The sequence below is a fragment of the Equus caballus genome, chromosome 2 (genome assembly GCF_041296265.1).
Source record: "Equus caballus isolate H_3958 breed thoroughbred chromosome 2, TB-T2T, whole genome shotgun sequence".
Taxonomy (NCBI): Eukaryota; Metazoa; Chordata; class Mammalia; order Perissodactyla; family Equidae; genus Equus; species Equus caballus.
The window spans coordinates 5,391,531-5,414,960 of NC_091685.1; the positions used below are offsets into that span (position 1 = coordinate 5,391,531).

A 23,430-nucleotide genomic window follows, 5' to 3' on the forward strand; every position below is an offset into this window, starting at 1 on the left:
TCCACAAGCGCACGCCGTGGAGGGGGTTCCATAAGGGGCAGGCACTGAGCCTGGTGACGACTGAGACCTCTTCCAGCTTAGGCTGGGTTCTGGCAGAGTTAGGGTTCCACTGGGTTCCATCAAGCTCTCTTGACAACTACCCTGCCATTGACACGATCCCACGGGTTCCCCTGGGAACTCGCAACCAACCACCACCTCCAGATCCCAGCAGGTCCTCACAACAAGCAGCCACCTCCGGAAACAACTGCTCGGCGGTGAGAGGACCCTAACCACGACTGTCGTGCTCTGGATCCCCGAGCAAAAGGAAACACTATCCTCCCCTGCCCTCGGCACTCAGGAGCCCAGGAAGGGGAACTTAACGGTCTGACGTGAGACCCACCAGGAAAAGCAGCCCAGGCAGCAGCTGGGCCCCTCCAGAGCGCAGCCTCGGAAGCCCCAAGCCCAAACCGCGGGGGTCAGAAGTAAACGAACACTCCTTCCAGGGCTCCGAAGGGGCTCCGCCCGCTGGCAGCGCGCCTCAGGGCAACAGCAAACCACATTCCCCACAGTGCACTGCGAAGAGAGCGGGTGCGGGCGCGCCCAGGGCGGCCGTAGTTCTCCGAGAACCACTTTCGCAACTGCACCGTGCGCCTCCCACCCGCAGAGAACTACATGCCCCAGCGTGCCTCGCGGAGGGAAGGCGTCAGGGGCGCTGGTTCGCGCTAATCCTCGCGATGGCTGGATCCACCTCCTCTCGCTAACCTGGGAGAAGTTCGTAGACCCAGACCGGCGGGTGGGAGGCCGCAGTTTGGGGCGGGTCAGGGCGGAGCTGAGGAGACGGCGGAGGCGGAAGCTGCGGCCCGTGGGTCGGAAAGGGGGCTGGCTCTGGAAGGAGGAGGAAACCCTGAAAAAACGGCAACAAGCTGAGCTGTTGTGACAGAGGGAAACAAAATGGCGGCGCCGAAGGGGAGCCTCTGGGTCAGGGCCCAACTGGGGCTCCCGCCGCTGCTGCTGCTGACCATGGCCCTGGCCAGAGGCTCGGGAACCGCATCGGCCGAAGCGTTTGACTCGGTCTTGGGAGATACGGCGTCCTGCCACCGGGCCTGTCAGTTGACCTACCCCTTGCACACCTACCCCAAGGTAGGGTCCATCCGAAACGGGCTGCCACCCCTCCCTGGCCTCCCGCCTCTCCGCTAGCGCCTCTGTCGACCCCGGGCACCTGGCCGTGGAACCCACCTTTCAGCCGCTGTCTCCCACCTGCGGAGCGCCTGTTTTCTTCCCTCGTCCTACCCGCCCCCCGCTCCAGCTGTCAGTACCGGAAGTTTGTGCGGCACCTACCCCGTAATAGGCTGGGAGACACAAGAGAAGGAAGACACGACCCCTTTCCTTCGGGAGCTTGCGGGGTAGCAGGGGAGACGAGAACTCCGAGGGGGAGGAGGATACGGATGATTAATGCGGAGTCCTCACCTTCAGGGAACCTAAGGGACGGCGAGGGGCAGGGGCAGAAACGCCAGCTCTCGAAAGGGTAGTTCATAAGGCCTGGTTCCTGAGCGCCTCTCTGGGCCGGGAGCAGTGTGTTGGGTGTCAGACGAGCAGACAGCCCCACTGCGGTCTGAGATGGGTGGCGGCAGCCCCAGGAGTTGTGAGACGGCCGGGGAGGGCTCTCCGCCCGTGTTGTTAGTGTGGGCAGGGCGCTGCCGCTGGGACTGGGGTGGCTTACAGAAGCAGCAGTAGGTTTCAGCGTTCAGAGAACGTACCGTTCAGTGCAGAAGACAGGGAATTCGTGGAGTGGGTGAAAAAATGAGATTGCCCCGCGGAGGGGGGGTCCCGCAGTTTATGGAGAGGAGTGACACTTTCACTCTCTGCCCGGTCACCCCGACCCCCGGCCCCCTGGCGCTGCTTTTCCTTTAATTCCATTCCACGTCTCAAGTTGTTTTTCAGCTTCGCCAGAACTCTGTTTACTCAACATTCTAAATTGCTGGTCACTCCTCCGCCCTTGCCCATATATAATTTGGGTATACCCCTCCCTCCCCCACTGCCTTCCTTTCTAAGAGCTTTTGCTGATGTTGCTGGTCGTCTTCTTGTTTTTCCTTCGTCTCCTCTATGCTGTTTGCTTAACTGTGTGGCTAGCGCTCTATGTTCCCTCAAACTACAAAGTGACTCCGAGGGCAGGTCCAGTGAAGTTTAAGGTGTTCCTTATTGGCAAGTACTTTCAGGTCTTTGAAATGAAAAGTTCTAAATGCTGTCACTTACCGTTTGTCTGTTTACTGCTGGATTTCCCGTTGCCTGAGGATTACCAATTTTCAAGAGGAAGTGTGGAGTTTTCAAATAATGTAGCAATCAAGAGAGAGAAATGAGAAATTACGGCTTCCAGACTTAAATCAGTGTATACTGTCCCTAAATACATTATTTTCTTGTTTTCTTATAAACTTTCATCATTAAGAGGATTGCATGAGGAAACTCATTAATATTGATTTGGCCTGGAATTGGACAGAGATTTATTTTGTATCGTTCTAGTGTTTGGTTGTGGGTCTTTGTTGCTGTTGTTTTTACTTTTTTGAGATTTTCTAGCAAACTTGTAGTATGAACCAGAATGCTGGGAGAATAAACAATTCTAAAGGATAAACACTTCTGGAAACTTTAGATACTTTGATAATATCCACTATTTTCTAACAATTGATGTGATATCTGTAAGTCTTTTTATTCATTAAAGTTTCTCACCAGGAACCTAAATCATCTGACTCCCTGTATGTCCTGGACTTAAAATTTATTAACTGTCTACTTTCTGTTGACAGAAATAAAGTTGATTAAAAGTATTTACTTTAGGGGCTGACCCGGTGGCACAGTGGTTAAGGTGCAGCGGTTAAGCGCGCACGTTCCGCTTCAGCACCCCAGGGTTCACCTGTTCAGATCCTGGGTGTGGACCTGGCATCACTTGGCAGGCCATGCTGTGGTAGGCGTCCCATGTATAAAGTAGAGGAAGATGGGCACAGATGTTAGCTCAGAGCCAGTCTTCCTCAGCGAAAATAGGAGGATTGGTAGCAGTTAGCTCAGGGCTAATCTTCCTCAAAAAAAAAAAATTAATGTAGTGTTTTCTGGTGGCCCTCCTCCAAATTATTGTGCTTTACAGTTTAGGAAAAAGCAGTGTGTGTTGTAAGAAATTAGATGAATTTACAAACTCAGCTTCTCTTGGTCTGATATTTGTAACTGGGAGATAGAAATCTCGTTTTAATGACTTTTTCAGAATTAATTATTTGTTGCAAGAAAGTAGAATACTTTACCTTGTTGTAAGTAGTTATTTAAAAATTATTATATTTTACCCTTTAACATTCCTCAAAAGTGCAATTGCATAATTTGTCTAGGTCCAAATACAAATACAAGACACATAGGTAATTCTAATAATAAAGCTAGTTAGAGCCAGCCTGGTCATTTTTTAACAGAATGTGGGCTCTGGCACCATGCAAACCTGGGTTCCGTTCCCAGCTCCACTTTTACTATCTGTGTATCCTTGCTGATCACTTAACTTCTTGTAACTTCCTTTCGTCAGCTGTAAAAAAACAAAAACAAAAACTCCTCACATCTTGCGGAGCTAGTGTGAAGATTAAAGATAATATATGTGGCGCTCTTAACACAGCACCCAACACATGGCAACAGAAAGTTATTTATTTATTTATTTTTTAAAGATTTTATTTTTTCCTTTTTCTCCCCAAAGCCCCCCAGTACATAGTTGTATATTCTTCGTTGTGGGTCCTTCTAGTTGTAGCATGTGGGACGCTGCCTCAGCGTGGTTTGATGAGCAGTGCCATGTCCGTGCCCAGGATTCGAACCAACGAAACACTGGGCCGCCTGCAGCGGAGCACACAGACTTAACCACTTGGCCACGGGGCCAGCCCCCGGAAAGTTATTTTTATACTACATGTCATAAAGCCAGTTTGATATGTATAGTGTAGTAATGCTAAATATTGAGAGAACAGTTAGCTTAGCTTAGCTCAGGATAAGAAAATGCATATAAAATCTATAGATAGTGTCATTGAAGTTCTTTCTAATTATTTAGCTGGTATTCAGTTTGGTGGGGAGCTCTACCTCCTTGTGCTCTAAATCAGAGGAGATAATTTTATATAAGCTTGCCAGTCATTTGGGATACCCATAGGTCTTGAAATTTTTCTTGGAATAATAATATTATCTAGAACATGAAACACTTGGAGTAAGGATATGGTTCTTTTTTTTTTTAAGATGATTTTATTTTTCCTTTTTCTCCCCAAAACCCCCAGTACATAGTTGTGTATTTTTAGTTGTGGGTCCCTCCAGCTGTGGCATGTGGGATGCTGCCCCAGCATGGCCAGACGAGCGGTGCCATGCCCACACCCAGGATCCAAACTGGTGAAGCTCTGGGCCACCGAAGCGGAGTGCGCAAACTCAACCGCTCGGCCACGGGCCCGGCCCCAGCATATGATTCTTAATAGCTACCAGTTGAGTGCCTACTCTGTGCCCAGTGTTGTATAATACATTAAGTGTTAGCAGGGTACCTGGCACATTGTGGGTGCTCATTAAGTATGTTATTAATCTATGTCTATTTATTAGATAGTATAGCATAATATTAATGATATTGTGGATATAAAATGTATAATCCTCATCATATTCAAAATTGATGTAAGAGTCTTATCCCTGTTTTACAACTAAGGAAACTGAGGCAAAGAGAGATTAAGTCACTTGCCCAAGGTTGTGAAGAATAAGTAGTGAGGCTCAGCTTCAAACCAGGACTGATTCCTGAACCTAGGCTCTTCATGCCATACTCTCTTCTGAAAGTGGTACAGGAGGGCTTATTGAGCAGGCTTAACAAAGAAAACATGTCTGGAAATGAAATGGCATGCAGGTACCTCATACTAATGAGCTGATGCTTCCTCTGTGCAATATAAGGAAATATGTGGTGCTCCAAAGACACAAGAGAATTCTTCCCCTGTTTTACAAAGCCTGCAAAAGCTATTTGGGTATGAAATTTATCATGATTGTTGAAATTCTTTCAATTTCACCTTAACAATAACTGCAACGAACTGAGGTCCAAAAATGTGCTACTTTAAGTTGTATAATAAAGCCTGTTTAATATTAGACTGCAGCCACCTCTTCTTAGTGGATTGTTGCTGCTGCATAAATTTTGGTAATCCTTCTGCTGGAAAGCAGTGAGTACCTTTGTGTTCCGTTGGTTGCTAACTGGTGTGTGCACATGCTGTTTCCGTCCTTATTAGGTGCCTGCCAGTTTGTACACAGTGGATCACACAGTAAGTTGAGGGGGCTTTCCCACATGTACTGGTTTGTTTCAACTACTTACACATATTTCGTGGAAGAAAAGCCTGTGGAAGACATTGTCATTAGTCTTTCTAAGGAGTTCACATTTCCCGGGAATGAAGAATCTGTTCTATCTTGAGCTCCTTTACATGTACGATGATGCCTATAACAGTTGTTTTCGGTTTTAAAAATCTATTATTGTGATTAACACTACTACTATTTGTTGAGCACCTTCTATGTCCCAGGCACTATGCTAGGAGTAGCTGTCTTCCAGCATTTGGAGTTTGGAGATAATTTATTGTAACTATTATCTCCTTTTATGATGAGAAAATGGAAATTTAGATAGATAAAGTAATTTGTTCAGGATCTCTCACCTAAAAGGTCCTAATCCAGGTCTGGCTGATTCCAGTGGCCTTTCCCATACATCACACTGTTGCTCTTATTTGTGTTTACAGCTTAAGTAAGCCAAGTTTTAAAAATCCTTTCATGTGAGCGTTTTTATAGATGTGTACCTCACTTTGTGGGGGTCTTTATGGCAATATTTGCCATGTAAAGCAAGTCATGATACTTTTCCTGATAAGCCTGATGATTTGTATAAATATTTATGTGGCAAAAGTGTGCTCTTGGTCCTGAGGTACTTGCTTACTCATTTCTACCTCTGTTAAAGTTCTGATTATGTATTTTTATTTTAAATTTTTTCCCCACAAAATATGACCCTGGAATATGGGGAAAGGGTGATGTTTTTATTCATTAGGCGTCTTTCTTAAGTATCACTTTTAAAATAAGAAGCTGAAACCTCTTTATGTGGCAAAGATCTTGGGTATTACGTGGCTCCTATCATTTTTCTTTCTGTCACTTATAAAACTTTTATTGGACAGCTTATAATAAACCCTACTAACTTTGCTTTCTTTTTGACTTTTTATTCCCCTGAGGGAAAAATGTTATTTTTTGGTAATCCTCCCTGTTCTTGGACTCCCTAGGAAGAGGAATTGTACGCATGTCAGAGAGGTTGCAGACTGTTTTCAATTTGTCAGTTTGTGGATGATGGAACTGACTTAAATCGGACCAAATCGGAATGTGAATCTGGTAAGGTGCTATGCTAATGATGTCAGCAGTATATAACATTGGTGTTTTCTTTGAATTGTGTTATGCTTTTTACGTATTTTCCTCAGAAAATGACAAGCATACTGTTTAGTCATCCGGCATATTTTAATTATTATGAAGTTAGAGTTTTAGGGCTGCTGCTCGAAATTTCATGGGCTTTAAATTTCATCTGTTTGTTGAGACAATATTTATTTTGTGCTATGGATAGGACACCTTTGTTTAACCAAGCATTTGATTTAGACAAATGCACTGGTAATTACCCTTCTCATAATTCATCACTACCTTTTCGATGGATAGTATAATTTTCCTAAGCCTTTCAATCATAGGCCAGTTGATGTGGCTCCAAGTTTGTACTGAATCAGGCCTTTGACTCAGTATGTAATAGTGTATTCTTTGTGGGTCATGCCAGTAAAAGACATAACCAGAGTCTTTGTCATCCCTTAAAGCACTGTTCTTACCTTTTGCTGAAAGAGATGTGTTTAATAAAAGAAATTTGTAATCAGGGCAGAATTGACATTTAACTTTCTAAAGAACTATGAAGGAATTTTCTCTATTCATTACATTACACTGTTTATTCAGTGTAGCCGGAGGTGCCTTTCTGTCACTATGCCGTGACTCACATCTAGCCTCTATGATATAACCTTATTTTTTTGTGGCTCAGTCTCCTAACTGGCCATCTTCATATGTATATAATTCTGTTCAGTTTATTATCTAGCACCTTCTGGAAGTATACTACAAATGCATGACTGGGTTGGAAAGAAAAACAAAATTGTTATAGTGATGAAGTATTGTATCACAAGAGAGAAACGGCTCTAGTGGACTAACTGGAGAAAACATATCTGGTAGAGACCCGTTTCAACTTCAGAATCTTGCTGTAGAACGTTTTTTAAGTTCAGTTTTCTCAAAGATCTAGGGTGTCAGACTGATTGCTTTGTTTTATTTTTCCTTGCATGTGAATACCCTTGCTTCTCAACTCAGTGATCCAGTTAACAGTAATATCATTTATGTAAATCACTAAAATATATTATTTCGTTCAACCCCATGATGTAGGAGGCAGCATCTCCATTTTAGACATATAAAAATCAGTAGTGAACAGAGGTTAAACAGCTCAGCACCAGTCACATACACAGCCAGCAAATGATGGAGCCAAACCTTAAGGATGCCAGTCCATTGTGTTTTCCACCATGTAAGCCTTAACTCTGAGGATCCCCTCATGTGAAGGTCATCATGTAGCCAGAGCCTGAATGTGTAATCAAAAGATTTATACCTGAAACATTTGACTTGTGGGAAGTAGAAGATATGGGGTTTTATTACAATAATACATTTGCTACAATTACCAAATTTGGAAATTCATGTTAATGAAGCACTTTTTAAGTATAAGAAATTTCTTTATAAAATGCGAATCCCTTCTTTTCTATCCTCCGCCTTTTTCTTTCTCTCTTTTTCCCCGCTTCTAATTTGACTGTTTTGCTCTTACAGCGTGTACAGAAGCTTATTCCCAATCTGATGAGCAATATGCTTGCCACCTTGGTTGCCAGAATCAGCTGCCGTTTGCTGAACTGAGACAAGAACAAGTACGAAATAATACTGCCTTTCAAAATTGCCTGCTTAGATTGCACTGACTTACGTTGAAATGTTTATTGCCCACTGGATCCTATTTTAGTGTTGTATTTTATAATTAGTTTTCAGCAAACAAATTATATGTTTGCAAGTAGAAAAGTCAGTTGAATAATTATTTTCATATAGTGCTTCACTGTTAAAAGGCATGCACACATCCATAATCTTATTTTGTATTTTCTCACGGTCCAGTGATGGTATTATCCCCGTTTTGCATATGAAAAATCTGAGGCTCAGAGAAATTGATGGTTCAGAGTCCTTTTTTCCCATCCCAGTGCCATTGCCTTAACTCAGATCATCATCATTTCTCATCTGTATTACTAAACTAACTTCCAAAGTATTTTCCCACTTTAAGCCCCTCTAGTCCATCCTTTAGTTGTGTCCAGATGTTTATTTTCTAAGTGGAAATCTCATCATATCATTCCCCTACCTTGTATACTTCAGTAGCTCCCCATTCCATACAGATTTAAGTCACAGTCTGGCTCCTGACTTTCCTAGCTCATCCCTTATAATTCCCCACCACTCAAACTCTGTACTCCAAGCATACTGGGAGCTTTCTTAATTTTATTAACTTTTGCATAAGAAATACATGGTATAAAACTCAAAAGGTGAAAGGGTATATAGTGCAAAGTCCTACCCCTATATCTCTGAGCCTCTCAGAGTTCCTCCGTTAATGTAGCCAGGGTTACCAGTACAGAGGTATTTTATGTATACACAGGGATACATGTTTTCTTTCTTTTTTAAAATGTAAATGTACATAAAGAATACTTATTTTTTTTCATGGCATAATATTCCATTGTGTGAATATATCATTATTTAAGCAGTTCCTTGTTTGTGGGCATGTAGGTTGTTTCTAATCTTTTTCATTTGTAAATGATATTGCATATTTTGTACATTTATATTATAGAATAAAATCGTAGGAGTAGAATTGCTGAGTTAAAAAGAGGTATGTACATTTTTAATTTTGAGAAATAGAACAAAACTGCCCTCCATGGAATCTGCACCCATTTTTAAAATTGAGATGTAATTCACATGCTATAAAATTCACCCTTCTAAAACATTCAGTTCACTAGTTTCTGGTATATTCACAAAGTTGTGCAACTGCTGTCAGTACCTAATTCCAGAACATTTTCATCACCCCAAAAGAAATCCCACACCCATTAGCAGTGACTCTCCTTTCCTCCTCCCTCCAGCCCCTGGCAGTGTACCACTTTATTATAGTTTTGACTTGTGCTTCTCTTATTATGAGTAATGTTAAACATATTTTCTAATTTTTAAGAGCCATTTTTCTCTCTTAATTGTATACATACTGAACAGTTCTTAATTTTTATAATATAATGTGTTGTTTCATGCCTCTGTTCTTTATACTCCCCGTCTGCCTGGTGAATCCTCTTGACTCAGGGCAGGTATTGTTTCCTTTGTGACACCTTCTTAACCACCTCTCAGCCCAGTTTGGTTTAGCTGCTTCTCCCCGTCTGTCATATGTAGATTATGCAGATTAAATACAAGTCTACATTGACAAATAAAACACACATGGTCCCTGATCTCTTAAAATTTATAATCTCAATGAAGGCTTATTCAGTGAATTAATCAATGAAGGATTTCACAGCTATTGAGTGGGAAAATTGGATCATGAATACAGATTTTTGATTCTAAAAACCGCTCTCACTACCCCATAACACCTCTCTTTTGAAACATAGCAGAGCTAAAGCCATCTCTAGAGTTCAGCAAATGGTCTCCCACACTTGTGCTCTGGAGGGGCCTGTTGCTGCTAAAAACGTCAACAAGTCAGAACTGCAGGGGAGATGATACCAAGTTAATGTTAAAATCTTATCAGTAGCTTACCATGTATATTCAGCCCATAAACATTCCCCTCACCCTTCCCTGTTGTCACATGTCTCGCATTTTATGCATATATTCCTTTGGTTTTTTTTCCCTTCCTTTTTTCATTGATGTTCATTACAGCATGGTTTATTTTACATGAAAGCGTTAAAGATGAGAATGGTATGATTTGTCCTTTCCTCCTCCTACCTCTTGAGGCCTTGCTAATCCTTATTTAATCAAATCTTGATTTTCCACATTTTTAGACCTGATTCAGAAGCCTGTTATTCTGATAGAGGTGATAGGTAGCTTATAAGTGTGTTGGGGGCAAATTAAAGTACCCTGGGATTTTAACCATAGTTTGCATAGGTAACTAGGAGTTTACTCTAATGTTAATGATTATAGTTGGATCACTTAATTGTTTATATCCTGTCCCAATAAGGATTTGGGGAATCTTGATTATGTTGCTCTCTTGAATATACATATATAAAAAATAATTTATTCTGATTTAATTTTTTTTTAAGCTCATGTCCCTGATGCCAAAAATGCATCTCCTCTTCCCTCTAACTCTGGTAAGGTCATTCTGGAGTGACATGATGGACTCTGCACAGAGCTTTATAACCTCTTCATGGACTTTTTATCTTCAAGCTGATGATGGAAAAATAGTTATATTCCAGGTAATGACTGTTCTTCATTGTTTCACCTAAATACCAACAGCAATAAATATATGTCTTTTTTTTCTTCCCAAAGCTCCAGTGCATGGTTGTATATCCTAGTTATAAGTCCTTCTAGTTCTTCTATGTGAGCTGCCACCACAGCATGGCAACTGACACATGGGTGGTGTGGTTCTGTGACTGGGAAATGAACCCAGACCACTGATGCAATGAGAGCACCAAATGTTAACCACTAGGCCATCAGAGCTGACTCTAAATGTATATGTCTTTTTTTCTTTCTTTCTTTCTTTCTTTTTTAAAGATTGGCACCTGAGCTGACAACTGTTGCCTGTCTTCTTTTTGTTTTTCCTGCTTTTTCTCCCCAAATCCCCCCAGTACATAGTTGTATATTCTATTTGTGGGTCCCTCTACTTGTGGCACGTGGGATGCCACCTCAACATGGCGTAGTGAGCGGTGCTATGTCTGCGCCCAGGATCGGAACTGGCAAAACCCTGAGTCACCGAAGCGGAGCACACGAACTTAACCACTCAGCCACTGGCCCTGCCCCATGAATGTATATGTCTTAAATGGCATAGAGCCATGTACTCAGTCACTTAGAAATATTTATCATCAAGTAATAATTACTTATTTGGCCTACATGAAAACATTGGGTGTCAGGACACTGTGACTTACCTTTCCTTTTGCCCATTGGAAGCCTGTCTAAAGCCCATTGATCCTTATCTAACAAGAACTCTGAGTCTTCTACATTTTGTAGTGGTTAAATTGATAAAATGAAACCTCTAGATGTGAGAGAGAAGGATAATTAACATACGTAATTTGAATATAAATAGTGGTATGTAAATATATCACATATAGATATTAGAGAAAAGCAATATGATGTAATTTTTTAGTTGTTCATAGTGCTTTTCCTCATATATCTTGTAAGAGAGTTTGCCGAAAAGCATACTGACTCCTGGAGAGGTAACTTTCTCCTACCTCATTATTTACCATGTGATGTGACAATAATAGCTGCTGTTTCCTGAAGGTTTTGTGTACTAGGAGTTTATGTACATTGTCTCAAATGTTCAAACACCTTCATGAGGTTATAATATTATCCCTATTTTATTGGTGAGGAAACTGAGAGCCTAACTTGTTTAAGGTCACCCTGCCAGTTAGGAGCAGAATTAGGCCTCACATGCAGGCTCCCTGAGCTCCAGGGCTCACACACCACCCTACCATCTGTCTTCCTTTTAATTTGGTGAATTCCTCAAATTCACCAGCCAACAAATTATGTCGTGGCAGTGTCTTCTCTCTGGTAGTAATTTAATTAAACATTTTAATTATTGCTAATTGAATGGCTTACTGTAAGACAAATAAGTATGTGATATTTAGCACTATCCTGAGCCTTGGGTCCCCTGTACTTAATTTGATAAAAAGTAAAATACAGGAGGAATTTTCTTGCTTTAAATTCATGAATAAGTTCTGTGTCCTAAAGCTACTTAAGTTAAAGCTTAAGTTGACCCCAAGAGTGGAGCCCTCATTCCTGATTAGAAGTAAGACTAGGTCTGCTTCTCTCTCTGTGTCAGCTTGAGTGTAACTAGGATGGAGAAACCCTCCTCTAGTGCTTTATAGCTGTAAAGTATGGAGTGCTTAGCTGTAATTTATGAATTGCTCAAACTTAGAGAAAAATGGGATATTTCAGATGAGAAAAAATAGAGATAATATGTGTTTAGCCAAAAATGTTGGCAGTCTGCTAAATTATTCCTGATCAATTTTCATCTAATTAAAAAATGAATTAGAGTTCATTTTTTCAGGGTATGATATTTAATGCAGTATATTATAATTTGTCCTTTTTTTCTTTTTTAATGTTGTCAGGAAGTTAAACTGGCTAAATATTTGATGATGCCAGAAATCTGTCTGTTTCTTTGCAAGGCACTGGATCTGATGTTTAGGAAGTGCAATTAAAATATATTGTGGTTAATGTGTTTTATTTTTTATACCATACTTTTGTTGCTTTTTCTCAGTTTGAATTTTTATAAAGATGATGTGTTACAGAACTCGCTACTGAGAAAAGCTTAAGAAGTACAAATGACTTAATTGCTTTCCTTATCGTTTTAGTCTAAGCCAGAAATCCAGTATGCTCCACAGTTGGAGCAGGAGCCTACAAATTTGAAAGACTCGTCACTAAGCAAAATGTCCTGTAAGTTTTATTTTAAGTAGCTTGGGATAAAAACCTTAGCAGTCAAATCTGGTTGTGGTAGAATTGGTTGTGTGATTGTTTTTACACTAATGGAAGGTGAACAAATAATTTGAGAACAGTGGTTCTCAAACTTTAACGTGCATTAGGATCTGGAGAGCTTGTTAAAACAGATTTCTGAGCCCCACTTTCAAAGTTTTCAGCTTACTAGATCTGGGGTAGGACCTGAGAATTTTCATTTTTAACAAGTTCCCAGGTTGTGTTGGTGCTGCTGGTCTGGGGGCCACACTTTGAGAACCACTATTCTAAGAACATTTAGGTGGCTTTGAGAGATGTTTTCAGTATGAACTAATGAAATATTCTGATATTTCCCCATAAACTAACCAAACAGTCAAACTACCCCAAAAGTATGAGTTCCTATTCTGTTTTTATTTCCATGCTAGAAGTGAATTTTAACTTAGAGGAATGTAAAACATCAAGCTAAAGCTGAGCTTACCTTGTAAAATATACTAGCTCATATCTTATTTTGGATACTGATTTAATTAACTTTCTAATTATTTTGGTGGGTGGATAATGACAGCATGTATCATCAGACCACCTTTAACTTTAGAATAGAATAAAACAAATTCTATTATTCAGGCCCACCTGTAATTAAACAGAAGCATCAATGTCAATAAGAATTTGAAAATAAAATAGGAAATCTGTAACATGGTAGAAATCCGTTTGGTTTTGGATGTGCCAGAGGAACTTGCATTCATTATAAAGTGTATCAGATTACACTTATAAAAACAACCAGATATCTGTACAGTGTATGTATCTAGAAGTAGTTATTTGAGACTAGCTTTTGAAATATAGGATATCATAAACTTGTACCTTGTTATTTCAGCAGATCTGCAAATGAGAAGTTCACAAGCACACAGGGACTATGTTGAAGATGGAGAAAGTGATGGCTTTTTAAGATGCCTCTCTCTGTATGTATTCCTCCTCTTTATTTATGTGTCTAGGAGATAAAATCTGGCTTGTATCAGAGATGCATTCCTTTTTATTATTTTAAAATTATATTAGCTACTCAAAAGTAAACATTTTTACCTTTTTCCTACCAAACTTATACTTTCAGATATTTTAGTTTGTTTAAAAGGTAATATACATAGTACTTGAATAAAACTGAAGCGGGTATTTTTTTTTACATTATAAAAGCATTCTTGTTAGGATTCCTTGATTTATGTTAAGAAATATGCTTCTCCAGACATTTAAATTAAGCTTTAAAGTACGTCTGAGTGGTTTGGGAGTCAGATATTTGTTTTTATCTGTATGGCCACACACGAGTCTAGGGGAGGTAGATCAGAGCTATAGATTAGGGGGGCTTTGTGTTCTCTGCTAAGGAGTGTCAACTCCAAGCCAAAGATTCTTAAGGATGGCAGGGGAAAGTGGGCAGGCAGAGTTAATGGGTACCTTATGCCCTCCTAGGAAGGAATATCAAGTCTTCTGAGAGTGATGAGGGTTTTATCAAAGTATGCTTGCTTCTCCTCCAAAAAGTTCTGAGGTGAGCCCTCACCCTGTAACCCCTCCACCAAAAGAAGAAAAAACAAAGAGAAAGGCAGTGGGCGACTGCATTTATTAATAGTTCTGTACTCTGTGTCAGATACCAGGCTGAGCTCTTGAGTAGAGCGACGGTAAACAAGTGCTTGCCCTCACGGTGTGTCTACTCTAGTGGCTGTTCTGTCTCAAGTGTAACACCGCGGTGGTCCAACTACACGCTTCCTGAAGCATCTTGTGATAGAAATCATTTCTTGACAGGTTTTATCAGGTATCAGCAGAGTTATATTGAAACCTAAAAATTAATGCATTTTACTGAACAAAGTCTTTAAAGACTGGGTGAGAAAATGAGAATTTAACTTTAGACTTTCCCTTTCTTTCATTTCTAAACCTGCTTTTGACCCTGTGCAAAAAAGGGGCAATTTTTCTCTTTCCAGTATTTAGTATTTTTGTTGCAGTTTGATAGTCTTATGAGAGCTAAGAAATCACCTAATCTTAGGTTACAATTTATTGTCAATACTGCACTACCTAGCATCTTCTTGGTGACTTACTGACCTTTAACATTTTGTTGTATTTTATGTTGTTTAAATTCTAACATTTTAAAAGTAAGTTTGTAAATGTTTAATTTAGGGAACAACTAACCTTATAGCTAGAGATTTAATCCTTAGAAGTTTCTGTGCACAAACATGAATTATTATAATAGTATCCTACATTTTAATAAAAAGTATTCCTGTTTAAATGTTTTTTTCCTTCAGTGATCTCATTCGACTCTTAGAAGAGTACCCAGTGATAAGTAGGTGGATCAGAGAGGTGAATCAGCTGTCTCCAAGGTTATCCATCCACTGTCAGGTCACCCAGCTCGTCAGTGGAGTCTGGTCTTCTGACTCTCACTGCGGTGCTCCTTGTTGTTATACCACATAGCGTTATGGAGGTACTCTTGGCCTCTACAATGGAAATTGAGGCCACACTCATTTCTTTCACTTGCCATTTCTTTTTGGAGCGTCTGTTAGGTACCAGGCACTGTTTTAGGGACTTGAGACCTAAGAAAAGATGTTCAATCTCTGCCTGTATAGAGTTCTGTCTGTGTGGTAGAGACAGACATGCAAACAATGAACAGCACAATAGTGATTGCTATATATCATGTGCACACACACACACCCCCCTCTCATGAGGAAGACAAGGAGTATACCTAAGTCTGTCAGAAGTTTCAAAGGGAGGGTTTACAGAGGAGATAGAAATAAGTCTTAAATCATGAGAAGAGATTTTTGCTAGTTGTATCACACTTGCTTATTTTTTTTTAGCTGTGCTGGATTCCTAATGAATATATAAGGTACATTAATATGTATGGAGAGTCAGAGATTTGACCAAACCAGGTAGACAGGAACTAAATAGGAGCAGGAAAGTAATCAAATGTAAGTATCAGGAAGAAGCCTCTGTGTGAAGGGTAGAGGACCAGGTTGGAGAGCTCCGGTAAACCAGGCAAGAAATTATGAGGCCTGAACTAGGGCAGTGGACAAGCAGAACAGAAAATAATGGAGATAGTTGAGAACCTGTAGGATTCTTTTGTTGTGAAGGTTGAAGCAGCAGATTGACTCTAACTAGTTGTTACCAGAATCCAGATATCAAATACATCCTTCACATTTCATGGAAGGAAATTTCTTAGTACCCAGTTTAGGGCTAGAATATGTAAATGGGGTGTTTTTCCATTAAAAATATTTTGTACTCTATTATCTTTCTAAATTAGAATACTTAATGGGGCTGGCCTGGTGGCACAGCGGTTAAGTTCACACGTTCCGCTTCGGCAGCCTGGGGTTCACTGGTTCGGATCCCGGATGCGGACATGGCACCACTCAGCAAGCCATGCTGTAGCAGGTGTCCCACATATAAAGTGGAGGAAGATGGGCACGGATGTTAGCTCAGAGCCAGTCTTCCTCAGCAAAAAGAGGAGGATTGGTGGCAGACGTTAGCTCAGGGCTAATCTTCCTCAAAAAAAAAAAAAAAATTGCACAAGAAAAAAAAATTTTAAAATTAGAATACTTAAAGCATCATATAGGCATTCCCTGCCTTTAGATGCAGTGCTTTTTCCAAAGTCCACCTCTTTTGCTGGGAGACAAACAAGGACTGTGCATAGGTTTTCCTTAGCATGTTCAAGTGTTGGCAGACCATCAAGGGAATGTGTTATGGTGGTAAGTACAGATCTTTTATTAGGCAGTGTTGGATGAGTACAGATGTGAAAATTGGGCTACCTGTATTAATTACAGAGTTTTTCAGAATTAGACTCTTAATATTTAAAAAATAGGTTGATTTTTCCTGTTCTTGGAATCTTAATGTATAGTTTGGCAAATGATAGATCAATTATGGAAGAAACTCGGTTGCTGATTCTTGTACCTGGCCTTCTACCTTAAGATACTTATATTTTTCTTATGATTAAAATCTCTCTTTACTAAGAAATGCTATAGTGGGTACAGAGTGCCTCATAATAGATGTGCTCTTGTAAATTGAAATATAAGTAAATTGTGGCAAATTAAATATTTGAAATGTTCTGCATAAGTTGAACTTCTGGAAGCCTATTGTGAATTCTTTTATAAAACAAATGATCATTTTATAATTTACCCATCTATACCATAACTCTGAGATATTGGGTTTTCTTAAAGCAAATATCATCATAATTCCTTGCAAAATAATATATGACATTTGTATTGCAGTATGCAATTTATGGGACGCTTTCATTTGCCTTATCTCATTTGGTAATTTAAAAATACCCTTGGCAGTAATTTGCTGTAATTTTTTACATTTAGCAGAAAGCCAGTATGTCTGATTTTTTTAATTATAAAGGTGATATAGCCGTATTACAGAAACATGAGAAGTGGAGGAAGGAGCATCATGCCACCCTAATATAATAGCTATTATAGTATTTCCTTCTATAAGCATGTTTTTAAAAACAGTTTTAAAGGTAGCACACATGAAGTTTTAATTGTATTGTTACAATATGTTATGAGTACATAACGTTGATGGCCTTTAGTTATTAAGAATCTCCTACTTCTTATATTATGAAATTTTAACATGGCTAATTATTGATTTTTTTCAGTAACTCTGGGTGGATTTTGACCATGACCCTTGTCCTCTCGGTGATGGTACTGCTCTGGATTTGTTGTGCAACTGTCGCTACAGCTGTGGAGCAGTATGTTCCCTCTGAGGTAGGTTGAATTCTAACCCTCAGGCCATTTGAAGACCGAGCCACATGATTTACCTTTTAAATGCCTTATTTGTTTAACTAGAAAAACAAGGCCCCTCTACTAATAGAGTGAGAGAAGATTTGGTGATGGTTATCACACACATGGGGATTGGCACACATGAAAATTAGAGTTTTGCAGCACAAGAATCGCTGTTCCCAGTTTTCTGTGATGCTACCTACCATGGTGACATATATGTTGGCTGGTTTGAGTAGTGTCTCTCTCTCCCTGGTTCTTTGCGACTGAAAAGAACCTGTTGACGTCAGTTTCTAAGTGATATATATGAAAGAAGACTTGTAGAACCACTTAAAATTGTAAATTAATTGCCACAAATGTTACGGTGTAATTGCTGCTTTAGAAGCAGCAAGGTGGGAGTGTTTGATTTTGAGTTACTGTGTTCTGGTATCTAACTCTGAGTGAGATGGAAAACTATTGTGACTTCCTTGGTAATGAAAATTTAACTGGCCTAAGAAACTCAACTGTTAAAGTAAAGGAATTTTATTTGGGGACAAGGCTGTAATTTGATGATCCAACTGGCTTTCAAGGAAAGAAAGTTATTTATATATCTAAATATACAGTAATAATGTCTGTTGACATCAAATCCAACTGAAATAAACTTTAGTTCTCTTGTGCCTCCAAAGTGCAATATTAAAAGAGAACAAAGAAGAGAGAAATTAAAATAGAATCTAACAATAAGTAGTTGGTATGTGTCCAGCATGGTATTTGAACAGCAGTTTTATCTTAATAGACTATAAGGGTATGTTTTAATATAAGATTTACACATGAATAATGATTAAGATAATGTTATATTTCATATTTTTTATTAAGATGGTATGTGATACAGGCAGCTGGAAACTGGGACAGGATAATGTTAATAACTTAACAGTTACATAGTTCTTTAAAATTTAAGAAGTATTTTCATTTATCTTACATGTCCGGCAGTACTCAAAAGCAGCTTTCATTATCCATTTTATAGATGAGTGAACAGGCTTACAAAGTCCGGGTGGCCTTCCCAGGACTGCACAGTTATGAAAGTATTGAGGTTGGGCTTAAGCTCATGTCTTTTGACTCAAAACTCCTGTGTTTTTTCCTATATACCATCTTTCCTGTGGTTGATAAGGTGTTTAAGTGGCACAAATAATAAATGTATAAAGTGTTAAGGAAAGCAGAGACTATGTGCTGGGATGTCAGCTGAGGCTTTTAGATAGTGAGGGTCTTGACCTAAACTTTGAAGAATGGGTTAGCAGAGAGAGGAGGGGGAGCCGCTCTTCCAGAGACAGACAAGAATAAGCTATCAGGAAAGGACTGTAAGGAACTGACTTGATTAAAAGAACTTCAATTAGGAAATTAAACCAAATGGATAAATGGATAAAGCTGGACTGGATTGAGAAGAATCTTGAATTCTGGAGGTATTAAAGGATGGGTAAATTTCTATGAGACTCATAGAATGTACTGATGACATCCTCTTGCTACTTGTGTTCTTGTTTAGTTCCGATGTCCATATTTTAATCATTTTATTGTTCCTGATAAATCTGAAATTACCCATCTTACATAGGATTGCCTTTGCCTGTTACTTCCTTTTGAGCTACCTCACGCACTCTAAATCCTCATGGCACCTAAGCTACAAACCTATAGTAATAAATCGTTGTTGACCCCCCACTCTGTGGCACTTTGCATTCCTTCCTTTTTGTATCATTAGCCCAATTCCTTCTCCTTACTCTTAGGATGCCCCTTGTAAAAGAAAGATACACATAGAGATTGGCCTGGTTGTTGCCAGGAAAGACTGAGTGGCTAGCCTCAGGTGGAATTTACCATGATAAATCCACCACAACCTGGATTCTGGTTCCCAGGCCTACTGACAAATGTTGAGCACTTCCTACTAGGCACTCTTTTAGGTGTTTTATATGAATTAGCTCATTTAGTCCTTTCGCTAACGCTGTGAGATGGCTGCTGTTATTATCCCTATTTTCTACCTATGAAAACAGCAAGAGAGTATAATTGCCCCAGGGTCACGTACCAGTAAGTGGTAGAACTATAATTTGAATCCAGATAGTCTGATTCCAAAACCAGTACCCTTAAGTTTCTTTAGTTATCCTGGAATCATAAACAGGGGAGCTGATTGTGTGATTCATCTTAGGAGCTTGTCCCCGTGTACCCTGTTGGACACTAGGAAGAAAGACACCACCAGGACCGCATGGTTCATGTTTTTGAGCCAGGACGTTCAAACTCTCTCTGATCCAAATAGTTCTCAGATGGCTATTTCGTAGTGTTTTCTCTCTTAGTCCTTGCTAGACTTACGGAAGCAGCCTCTTCTTTGGGTGTTGTGACACGTCAGTGCCTCATTGTGGTTTTGATTACATCCTACAGACCTGGGGACCTTTCCCTCCCTTTCAGATGACTCCTGATCTCTCTCTTCCTTTTAGATGTTATCTCTGCTGTGATAAATTTTGTTTTGATTGTATAGTTTTAGTTCTGTGAGAAATTTTCTCCCCTTATTTGCAAGTAAGGATCACCTCACTGTCCCCACATGTGCTCCCCAGACCCCTGTGATCATAAAGCCCAAGGCGTCGAGACCCCACGAGGAGTCCTGTTGGCAGCTGTTACGTTCCCTCCAGATATCCGCCATGTGGATGTTACTTTCTTGCCTCTCTCTGGAGCTCTTTTTCCTATTCTTAATTAAAATTATGGCCACACCCTCAAAGAGCCTATACTTTTCTAAGGAGATTTATTTTCTAGAAAAATGTGTGGAAAACAACCATGTGGATTCGCTGCTTTTAGGCTTTACTTTGTATGTGAAACCACACTTTGGCTAGGTAATGGTGTTTCAACTATATTTTTTATTATAAAAGTACTATAAACTTAGTGTAGAAATTTGTTAAGTACATATACAGAAGCAGAAAAAGTCACTCATCCTGTCATCCAGAACTATTGTATTGCCATTTTAGTGGATTTCTTTTCAGTATAAACAGTTTTTAATACATATTAATGTTTTGTTTCTTGTTTAAAAATATTGCAGTATAAATACTCCTTCCCTGCTATTTTCTCCTTTGTTTACTATAAAAATAACTGAGAACTTAGCATTACAATAATTATTCAGATTTTTTGGGCCAAAAGCCACTTTAAAACTTTGCTTTCGTGAAGCCTTTTCATTGATTTTGTTATTGGAACATAAGTTATTTCTGACCCCTCTCCGGAGTAACAGAGCCACCTCCCTGTTGCAGGATAGTTGTTGCCTTGGAACAGTGGGCAGCAGACCACATCTGAAACATGTTCAAGGAAGCAGCCATCGCAACAGTCACTTTTAGAAGGTTTTCTTCACCCCAAAAAGAAAACATGTACTCATGAGTAGTCGCTCCCTCCTCCCTTCCAAGCACCACCACCACCCTGCCTGCCATAGACAACCAATGCATGGCCCTCGTGTCTGGCCTCTTTCACTTGGCATAGTTTTCAAGGTTCGTCCATGTTGCAGCGGGAGTCAGTACTGATAGGTGCTTAAACTCCGGAAGCTGCTCTTTATTCAACATCTTTTAAAAGCGCCTTTCCAATATCAAGTACTTCTGTGTGGTTCTTGCTTTATAATCTAGTCAGTTGTCCTGTCAGTAATGTCAGCACTTCAATTTTTAGCTAATGAATTCAGAGATTTGTTGCCATGTGAGTTAACAGCAAAATCTATCCCATTTCTTAGTAAAAACTTTTCACTTTGCTTTTCTGCCTTTAGGAGATAGACCCACATCTAAACAGACCTACTTTCAAAAGATTAAATTAGAGGGGCCAGCCCTGTGGCCGAGTGGTTAAGTTCGCGCGCTCCGCTTCGGCAGCACAGGGTTTCGCCAGTTCGGATCCTGGGCGCGGACATGGCACCACTCATCAGGCCACGCTGAGGCAGCATCCCACATGCCACAACTAGAAGGACCCACAACCGAAATATACAACTATGTACTGGGAAGAAGTGGGGAGAAAAAGCAGAAAAAAGAAAAAAAAAATAAGATTGGCATCAGTTGTTAGCTCAGGTGCCAATCTTCAAAAAAAAAAGATATTAGACATTGCCGTTATGCTCCAGTGAGTGTTATGACATTTGTGTGGATTCTGTTTTATGCTTTCATTCTTTTGTTTTAGTATCTTCTTGGATATCATAGTAGTAATTTGAGGAGCTTTTGTATGTTTGTGAAGACCTTTCTTTCACTGTTAAAGTGTTTCTTCTTTCTTCTACTCACAGCCTTATAAAAATAGCACATATTTTCTAACTGAGTTAAAACATTTAGTAACAGAGAAACTTTCCCCAGATCACTTGACCACTTGGTCACAGCGCTAAGGTCTTAAAGGAATTGATCACTTAAGGCATCAGACATCCAGAATCAGTGTTCTTGGTATGACCACACTAACTCCATTTAAACCCGAGCAATTATTCTTGATACTCAGTTGTACTTCTAAGTATTTTGAGTTGGTACATATGGAAGAGTTTTCTTTGGCCCTCCGCTGGGAGCTGAATCACATGTCTATGAAACTTTGAGTATAGGCATTCTTCATTCTTGAGGATGTTTATAGAATTTTTTGTTACCAAATATTCATAGATTAAATTATTTGTAGATTTACTCAGAGAGGTTCCTAATTATCCAAATTGCTAATATGCGTTGATTTTCTTTTGCAGAAGCTGAGTATCTATGGTGACTTGGAATTTATGAATGAACAAAAGCTAAACAGATATCCAGCTGCTTCTCTTGTGGTTGTCAGATCTAAAGCTGAAGATCATGAAGAAGCAGGGCCTCTACCTACAAAAGTCAATCTTGCTCATTCAGAAATTTAAGCTTTCTTTTTTTTTTTAAAGAAAAGCGTAATAGACATCTAAATTTCCATTCCTCATAGTGCTTTTTAAAATGGTTTCATTGGATATAGGGCTTAAAAATCACTATAAAGTGCAAATAAAGTTACCCAAATCTGTGAAGACTGTATTTGCTGTAACTTTATCTGTAATTTTTTTCTAGTAATTTAAGAGATGGATATTTGGGATTGTATTTTTATTTTACTAATATCTGTAACTACTTTAATTATTGTTTGCATTGTTTTTGTTTGTTTGCTTTCTTAGCCAAATTCTGTGAGCTGATCCTTGCTTTTCCCCACCTCCTACCGTGATGCCGTCAGTCACCTTAGTTAGCAAGCTGAGTACTCAGTAGGATTTGATGCTTCTGCTCAGAAATGGCCCACAACCTGTAATTTGAAATTTAGCAAGAAATGCCCTTTAATGACACTACATTTTCAGTTGTATTGAACTGAAATCATTAAAATTTTATTTGAATAATTATGTGCTGAAATTTGAGTTAATATACTCCTGATTTTCCAGATCGTCCCTCTCACCCCTACGCAACCTAGAAAAGAAGGATGAATTGTTCTATGTCTGTTTATTGCTGTATAATATGATAATCAAGGAACAAACTGAAGCAAAAATGATCCTCTCATAAGTGCATTTTATGTTATTTTACACAGGCTATGGATTTTTTTGGTGGATGCATCTTTCCAAAGCACTATTTTTCTGTTAAAAAGCATATCAAGTATAAGTTAAAGATATTTTCAGAGAAAACTTTTCATTTTGACTGTAAGAATTAGACTCTGATGCAGAATTAAGTATAGATTTTGTTTGGCAAAACTATTGTTACTGCCATTCCTTTACCCACAATAATACAGATTTTAAAATAACCGCGATACCAGGTAGCATAGTATCCCAGAATCTTAGCATGACTCGGTGTCGTCATACCATGAAATGTTAAGTGGCTTTGCAAGCCCCTGCTTTCCTTACTCAAGGGGCACGCTGGCCGCTGCGGTAGCGCTTCTTGACTGAAGAGCCACGCACTTACCTTACAGCCTGTTTGTCAGCTTTCTCTGAATCAAAAGAAAGTACAGTTGTTAACTAATCAAGTAAGACTTTGGTCACCAAATATAGGTTTCAGTTTTTAAAAGAGTCTGTCTGGGTTTGGAGGACAGCGGGTGAGAAAGGATGTGCACACGTCCAGAT

At 39.6% G+C, this 23,430-nt stretch overlaps 1 protein-coding gene across 2 annotated transcripts; it reads left to right on the forward strand.

The window, feature by feature from the left end:
* Positions 1-743: 743 nt before the first annotated feature.
* Positions 744-22,719, forward strand: TMEM59 (transmembrane protein 59). Of its 2 annotated transcripts, none has more exons than XM_005607030.4 (8): positions 744-1,119; positions 6,243-6,348; positions 7,846-7,940; positions 10,329-10,481; positions 12,576-12,657; positions 13,544-13,625; positions 17,279-17,387; positions 22,072-22,719. In XM_005607030.4, the coding sequence occupies exons 1-8, from the start codon at positions 931-933 to the stop codon at positions 22,225-22,227; spliced, it is 972 nt and encodes a 323-aa protein (XP_005607087.1). In that variant the 5' UTR covers positions 744-930; the 3' UTR covers positions 22,228-22,719. The 2 variants fall into 2 exon arrangements, with proteins under 2 accessions (XP_005607087.1, XP_001488788.1); XM_001488738.6 differs by having other exon boundaries at positions 931-1,119; positions 13,541-13,625.
* The last annotated feature ends 711 nt before the right edge of the window (positions 22,720-23,430 follow it).